The sequence below is a fragment of the Phalacrocorax aristotelis genome, chromosome 3 (assembly GCF_949628215.1).
Source record: "Phalacrocorax aristotelis chromosome 3, bGulAri2.1, whole genome shotgun sequence".
NCBI lineage: Eukaryota > Metazoa > Chordata > Aves > Suliformes > Phalacrocoracidae > Phalacrocorax > Phalacrocorax aristotelis.
Window position 1 is genome coordinate 51,630,536 of NC_134278.1, and position 8,138 is coordinate 51,638,673.

The following is an 8,138-nucleotide window of genomic DNA, read 5'->3' on the forward strand; positions in this document are numbered from 1 at the left end:
CCCTGTCATGTTAAACTTTGCTGTAATGTTAAAACATTGCTCCAGGCATACATAATGAATAAACTGTTATAAAAGTTAAGTCTCAATCCAAAACAGACCAGCTATTACACAACGGGATATGGAAAGACAGACAGATGCATTTGACTTAAGAATAACCAAGTTTTCTCCAACAATTTTGGCTCCCGCTCATCGAGAGGCAGAGTAACTTCCTATTCAAGTAGCACCCAAAGTTTACCAGATTTTTAAAGATGTGAAGTCAGCTTGAAAGCACTATACATACAAAAAGGAAATGAAAATGTCTGATACTTTTTTCCACCAGAGGTGTAGAAGAATTAAAAAGGACTCTTTGCATAAGCCCTACATATCACTGACATAAATGTACGTAGCATTGTCATTTTTAAAATAAAAACCAAATTTAAGTAAAATCTTAGCAATAACGTAATGCTAAACTGCAAGAGATTATTTTGAACCTGCCATATTATTAACTGCCAAACAGTTATTCCACATAACTTTGAACATATCACTCCAAAATAATTTGCAGCTTTCAATTACATCAAAGATAAGACTGTTATCAGCCATTGCTGCAGAGAAGCAGTAACCTCTTGGAAATAGTTCCTAGTCAAAGAAAAACAAAACCTCCAATTCAACAAGCAACAGCAAAAGACAATTAGTCTGTATTTACAAAGAAACAAAACACAAATGTATACACCTATAAAACTACAATCTCACAAGATTTTTCTGTTTTAGGCAATGATACTTCATGTTTCAAAATATGTCATAATTCCAGACAAAATACAAATGGGCCCAGCAGCAAAATCTAACTCTTAGGTTTTAACCACTAAAGGCAAGCATTTTTATATCCCTAGGTAGGGGATAAAAGAGCATGCAGAATAATGCCAGGTTAACTTCACCAGTGTACCGCACTCCCCACCTTTGGACAGCCACAACAGGTGAAGTGTTTTCCAGCTGATATTATAATATTCAAACTAAATTTAGTAATTTGCTTGTCTCCTGGCAGGCATGCTTTCAGAAGAGACACCTGTGACTGCAGCCTAGCAGCCGCAAGCATTTCTCCAGGCCTGCCTTCCAGGAGTCCCCCACTGCACAGCCCAGCTACACCCATGCAGAAAGCAAGACCCTGAACCTCGGTTTTTAGGAGAGACATAGTCACAGGGCTTGCTGCATCCGCAAGCGGAACTGCAGGAACTCAAAACACCCGTCCAGACTAACATCAGTCTTTTTTCTTTCATGCATAACCATATAAAGCTCCCCCCCCCGCCCCCGGAAATAAATCTGCCCTGAAGGCAAAGGACTCCAGCTTTTCTTAACCAGACTCTTGGAAAGGGTTCCTTCCCCATTTCAGAGGACAAGAGCCAACATAACCTTGTTATTGCAACCCTTGTGATAAGAATTTGCTGTTATTTCAAATTCCAGATACAACAAAATCATTTTTTTACCATCACACCCCGCAATAACATTCTCAAACTCGTCTGATGTGTCTGCAGTGCTATGTGGGTACAGACCTCGCTAACAGCTATTGCAAGAGCAGGTACACGTGGCAGAATTTGTGTGTTTCCATGTAGCTGGAGTTTTTATCTGCTGCATGTTACCAGACCAGCGCTTAACACAATGACAGCTTAGAATCACAGTTTATAAACATAGTTGGGCATTTTATTAGCAGCAACACAGTTGTAAGCACTCCCACCGAAATACAAATGGGATTGCAAACTTCCATTTGCTTTGCATTTGCAGCACAACATGTAACTCTTCCCATTCTTCAGATGACCGTCATGTGTTCTCAATGCCTAATTTTTTTTGTTATTTGCCAGCAAGAGTGGCAGCATCTGCTCTTTGGTAGGCTCCACCGGGAGCAAAACAACCGGGAGCAACACAGCTCCCAAAGGCACCAGAACAGGCAGCTCTGGCAGCTCCGGCAGCTCCCAGAGCTGTCACATTGCTAAATTACTTTATTCCCTGCTGCTTTCAGTCAGCATTTTTTATGCATGCAGCTTAAGGCACAAACGGACACTTGTAACCTTGGTGGTCAAACCCTCCCATCTGCCGCACAGTCACTCTCTCCACTGACGGATATTTACCAGCGGTCAAGAAAAGCGCACAACAGCACAGGCAGTTTCCTGCAGACGGCGGGGACATTATGGGCAAGTCTCCGTCTCTCCCATCCTGTCTGGGTCTTTTTTTTTCCCCTTTTGGTGCTGTTGGTTGTCTGACTGCAGTTGTGCTTGGGAAATGAAAAACACAACTCTGCTGCAGGAAACTTTAAAGTGATTCAAATAATTTCCTTGTATGTTTTTTGCAATTTTGGTATTTTTTATATGGCCACAAAGTAGGATATTCAACTTGATCTATGGAAACACTCTGTTCATCAGTCTTCTGCATTAATTCAGTGATTTAAGCATGAGCAGAGTTATAACCAAGTGGCACTAGGGAAAAACAGAGCAAGGTTTGGCCTCGCTGATTTTTCATTACTGCCATCCTGCTGCTCACATATCGCAGCATACTCCATGGCTCACATATTGCAACATACTCCAACACCACCACCACAATCAGCAGTAGGGGGGAAAAAAAACCCCAGCCCTGAAAGCCTCTGCAGGCTTCAGAAATGGACTGACAATGGTTTACAGACAGACAGAAGACATGAAAACATATAAAACCCAGAGCAAAAAGCCACTCCGATCCGGAGCAGCACAGATCATCTGCACCAGGAGCCTGTCCCTCTCCCCAGGCAGCATTCACACACGCCAGCACACCATGCTGTCAGCAGTTGCACACTGCCGCCTCTCTCCAGAGCTGCTGGTGGAAGCAACAGACCACCAGTTTAAGCAGCCTCTTCTTATAAGAGCCCCCATCTTGCCTTAAAGCAGCCTGAAGTGAAATACAATGTTTCCTGAAAAAAAAAAAATTAAATCACCCATTTTTTTATTGTAGCCATCATGCATGATCACCGCTTATACAAGAAACATGGCAGTACTCAGACCACTTCTACTTGCATTTTCCCATCACTTTTTCCCCCTACATTTTTATTTAACAACTCTATTTCAAAACTAGTAATTCCCAGAATTTCAGTCCCACTATCCGCAAAGCCTTGTCTTCACTTTAGGTAGATTTTTCTTAGCCTGAAGCAACATGTTCAAGTCAAATAGCTGAACAAGGCAGACACTTAACGGCTTCAAACTTAACCTGACAACTCCACCCCGTACATTTACTAGTATTTTTCGCTTGACTTAATTAGTGGGATTCAAATGAGACCTCAGCAGCAACGTGCCCAACACCACGAACCACAGCAGTGATGTTCCACACACTTCACCTGGAAACGCACCAAAACATACCGTGGGCTTTCCAGAGCCTCGAGCTCACCAACACCGCAAGGTGCTGCCAGTTCCCCAGCACGTAAAGCAGCCTCTCCTGATGCTACTTCTCCACTAGGATTTCCTCAAAAATTGTGAAATAAATTAGGATATTCTTTACTTTGCCTCCTGTTTTTTGAGGCCATGCTTAGCACGTTTTCAAGAAACTATCTGAATCCACATGATTACAATTTTTATTTGCCCTGTGAATGGTGAAATTCTTCCATAATTACAATCACTTAAATGTTGGGCTTTAGGAGAATACCAAGTAATATGGCACTGGCACCAAAAATCACAAAAACTGGCACAGCAAGATCTAGATGCCTCAAGACAGTATCAATACCACAGCACAGTCATTATGCTGAAGAAATATGTGACAATGTTGTCCTCACTATTGCCGCAGTGGTGAAGGAACTAAGAGATTATCTCATTTCTCTTTATAAACCTTTTGGGAAACCAGGGACAAAAATAGCAGTGTTATTTTTCCATCTCAGCTCCCCACGGAAGATGAGGTGAATCTAAAATTGAAACTATACAGAAGTTTACTGTCCATCTTCTCTTTAAGTGAAAAATAAATTACTAGGTGTGCACAGGCAAAGAAAAGAAAGCAGATTTGCAAATGAGACCCTGTAATCCCAGGACATCTGCTTAGATGGTGGTCTGGATGTTAGCAAATGGTCTCTTCATCGAGAAGGTCCAAGCAAAAGCAGATAAAGCTTCAGTTTAAGAACAGTAAAAGGTTCAGCCATTCCACAGAAAACTGTGGTTTTATTCTTGTCAAGGCAAACATCAGAAATAGTTATTTACTTTTACCATTTGCACCTCTTCACGGTCATTCCAGCTTCTTTAAGTATCTGCACATCTCTGTACAGACCATTACCACTGCACCCCAACAGCGGGGCCTCAAAATAGGTGACAAACTACTCTGTCCTGCAAAGAAAACTCAACAGAATAAACAGTTGAATCTAAAAGCGGTTTCCGAGAGACCGGCACCTGCCAAAACCAAAGACGGCAGGGAGCTTGTTGAAGGTGGCAGCATCCCGATACTGGTCGCGCATGGGTCTAACTGGGGGAAGAGGTTAGCACTGGCACTCTCCACTCTTGCTGAACTCCAGATGCTAATGGTGGTCCTCATGTCTCTGAAAGGCTTCACAGTCATTACCACATCTAAACCTAATTACAGGTCCATTTACCAACTCATTAACTAACTCATTAATTCTCATGCAGAATGTCTCAGAAGCATTTCTCCCTGGCCTTCAGCGAATGAAATGGCACTGGGACGCCAAGCATGCCAATGGCCAAGGACCCTCCGCAGGCGTGCTGGGGGTGTTTCAACTTGCTGAGCAAGTCCGGTGTCTCCGGGCCGAGGTTACCTTTCCAGCCGGAGCTTGGAGCTCGTCCAGCCCCCCCACCAGCACACCCCACCTGTACTGCGGCTGAGCAGCATCGCCCAAAAGACCTCTTGACCACGAGATGTCTTACTGTGAAGGCACCATCACACCCCCTCACCTCATCACACCAACGCCCTCCAGTCACCTAAGGCACCGGCCCACCTCGGCAACGGGAGGAGGCCACGCTTGCGGGGCAGGGCTCCTGCAGCCCGATGTCCCCCAGCTGCCCCGAGCGGGTCGGCGCGGTGCGGGGGCCGCAGGAGCCCGGTCACCCTCACCTCCACCTCAGAGGGAGAGGGCACGCCGTGGCGCCGCGCCTGTCGCGACGCACCGGCGCGCCTGTCGCGGCACGGCGGGCGCTTTCCACCACACCCACACACACCCCCAGCCCGCCCTACCTTCCTGCGGCGGCCACCCGGGGGCTGCAGGGGGCAGCAGCCGGGCGCGGCGCTCCCCCGCCGGCCGCTCCGCACGTAGGTGACCCGCCGCCTCCCCGCCGCCACCGCGCCGAGCTGCTGCTCCGTGCCGCGGGCCGGGGGGAGCGCCCGCCCCGCCGCCGGCGGCGCCCGGGGCTTCTCCTCCGGGCACCAGGATCGCCTCATGCCCAGCTGCAGGCAGAGGAAGAGCGCGGCCGAGAGCAGGCAGAGGCGAAAGGCCGGGCCCCGCCAGAGCGGCCGCTCCTTGGGCATGGCGGCGGGGGCTCGCCCTGCCCGCCGCTGCCGCCCCCCCGCCCCGCCGCAGGGCTCATGCTGCCGGCGGGCCGGGCCCCGCGGCCGCCGCCGAAAGTTGGGAGACCCCGCCCCGGGCGGGGCCGGCCGGGGAGGGGCCGGGGTGCCCCGGCCCCGGCCCCGGCCCCGGCCCCGGCCCCGGCCCCGGCCCCGGCCCCGGCCCCGGCCCGGCGGGCTGCGGGGCGCCGAGGGTGTCTGCCTGCGGCCGGCCCGGGGGGACTGGGTCAGCGCCCGGGCCGGAGCGTGTCACACAGTCACAGAATGGCAGGAGTTGGAAGGGACCTCAGGAGATCATCTCGTCCAACCCCCCTGCTTGAGCAGGGACACCCAGAGCAGGGGGCACTGGAACGCGTCCAGGCGGGTTTTGAATGTCTGTAGGGAAAGAGACTCTGCAACCTCCCTGCGCAGCCTGCTCCAGTGCCCTGCCACCCTCACAGGAAAGAAGTTTTTCCTCATGTTCAGGTGGAACTTCCTGTGTTCCAGCTTGCGACCATTGCCCCTTGTCCTGTCATTGGGCACCTCTGAAAAGAGTCAGTCCATCCTCTTGACACCCACCCTTCAGATATTTATAAGTATTGGTGAAATCCCCCTTCAGTCTTCTCTTCTCCAGGTTGAACAAATCCAGGTCTCTCAGCCTTTCTTCATAAGAGAGATGCTCTAGTACCCTGATCATCTTGGTAGCTTTCTTCTGGACTCTCTCCAGTAGTTCCCTGTCTTTCTCAAACTGTGGGGCCCAGAACTGGACACAGTACTCCAGACGTGGCCTCACTAGGGCAGAGTAGAGGGGGAGGATAACCTCTCTCGACCTGCTGGCCACTCTCCTTTTAATGAATCCCAGGATACCGTTGGCCTTCTTGGCCACAAGGGCACATTGCTGGCTCAGGGTCAGCTTGCTGTCCCCCAGCACTCTCAGGTCCTTCTCCACAGAGCCACTTTCCAGCAGTTCAGCCCCAGCCTGTACTGGTGCCTGGGGTTGTTCCTCCCCAGGTGCGCGACCTTGTACTTGCAAGTGTCCTGGCTGTGTAGTGTCCCACGTGTGCCTGCCACTTGTGTGCCCACCCAGCCCCACACTGAGTGGGAAAAGTGAGAGTGTGGAAGCAAATTAGCTTGGCAATATACATGTTTTAGTTGACATTATGAACTGTAATGTCACAAGGTAGAGGAATCTTACCAGAGACTTGGGAGTTGTTCATGCGTAAGTAAAACATATTAAAGGACAGCCCAGCCCACCCCTGGAAATAAGGACTTTGCTTCCTGAAAGTTTAGAGCTGTCCATGAAGGATAAAGGATACCCCTGGACAGCCAAGATAACACCAGCATCCCAGCCCCTCTGAAGCAACTCTAGCAAGGCTGACCCCAGGGGCGTCTAGATCAATAGGCGAGCCGCAAGAATGCTGCAAAAATAGAGGTGCTTTGCAAAGTTTTACTATGATTAATTATTAGTAGTGTAGGTGTTAGTGATTAGTCAAATTGTGTTAGACATGAACGTTTGAAGGGTATGAGAACCCTGTGTAAAATCACAGTTGGGGGGCCCTGATTTGGCTGGGACACCTCATGCACATGAATAACTCTTCTAAGTCTATACATTGCATCCTAGCCTCTCTCCTCGGTCCGCACAGGCCAGCTATGAATTTTCATGACACATCTTGGCTTCACCCGTGAAGGAAAGGCTCTGGGAGAGCTGAGCAGGGCCAAGAGGCAGCACAGGGCACAGGCATCCCACTCACCACTGCGGGAGCACATGGAGCCTTTTGTCTCACAATGGGGACGTGCTACACAGAAATATAAAGTGCACAGGCCAGCTTTGGTCTTAAGCCATAACACTAAACCATTGCTGAGTGATGAGCAGGTAGGTGGTCGTCGTTGGTGGGATTTTTCTGAAGCAGGAACTGCAGGTGGGGAGACGTGTCGGTGGCTGGAGGCAAGCTCTGCGGGAATGGGGAGGAAGGCAATAGCAGCCAGTTTGCAGCACATGCAGCTCAATGAGTAATAAATATGTTCCCAGGTGGGATGTGCAGGACACGGATGCACAGCTACTCCCAGTTTCTTTGCTGAGTAGGGGAGAGAGGTTGTGTAGTACAGTGCATGTACATGCAGTACGGTGCTTCCAGAGCCCCTGCTTTTCTGCTGGCAAGGGAGAGGCTTTCTGCACTGAGCCGCTTCTTCCTCCTTCCTGCCGTCCCCTCCCCAGCAGCAGCCTGCTCCGCTCCTCTCTGACCTCTCCTGTCTGTTCACAGCCTGGGGCAGAGCCGGAGCTGGCTGCTGCTGGGAGAAGCAGGTCACAGAGGAACACTGTGAGAAGCAGAGCCTGCCAGCAGCTGAGCAACCAGGCCCGCTGGCAGCAGAAGAGAGGAGCTGCACGCAGGAAGATAAGGGAGGAAGCAGTGATCTGTCTGCAGAAGTGGGATTTTGAGCGTAGCTCCAAGCACAGATGCACTGGCAGGCCAGGTGCATGCTCCCTGCCATTTAAACATTGCTGTCCTCTTTTTTTAGGTAAACTGTTCTTCTAAATTAGGTTAAAGTAATTTCATTGTTGTTTTAAACCACCCTAAATGCAGGCTTCTCATGGAAGGGGGTAAGTGGCAGTCCTGCCTGCCATTCCTGTAGCAGGAGGGGAGCTCCTTTGTTCTAAGCTAAGCCAAACCAAGGCAACG

General features: G+C 49.9%; 1 protein-coding gene across 3 annotated transcripts in view; it reads right to left on the minus strand.

Moving 5' to 3' along the window:
- METTL24 (methyltransferase like 24) overlaps positions 1-5,571 on the minus strand; it is a 62,186-nt gene extending 56,615 nt beyond the window's left edge. For 2 of the 3 annotated variants that reach the window (XM_075087442.1, XM_075087439.1), the window contains exon 1: positions 5,155-5,571. In XM_075087442.1, coding sequence (XP_074943543.1) covers positions 5,155-5,445 — 291 coding nt within the window. In that variant the 5' untranslated portion in view covers positions 5,446-5,571. The remainder of the gene's footprint in view (positions 1-5,154) is intronic. The other variant, XM_075087441.1, reaches the window with a different exon arrangement.
- Between the last annotated feature and the right edge of the window lie 2,567 nt (positions 5,572-8,138).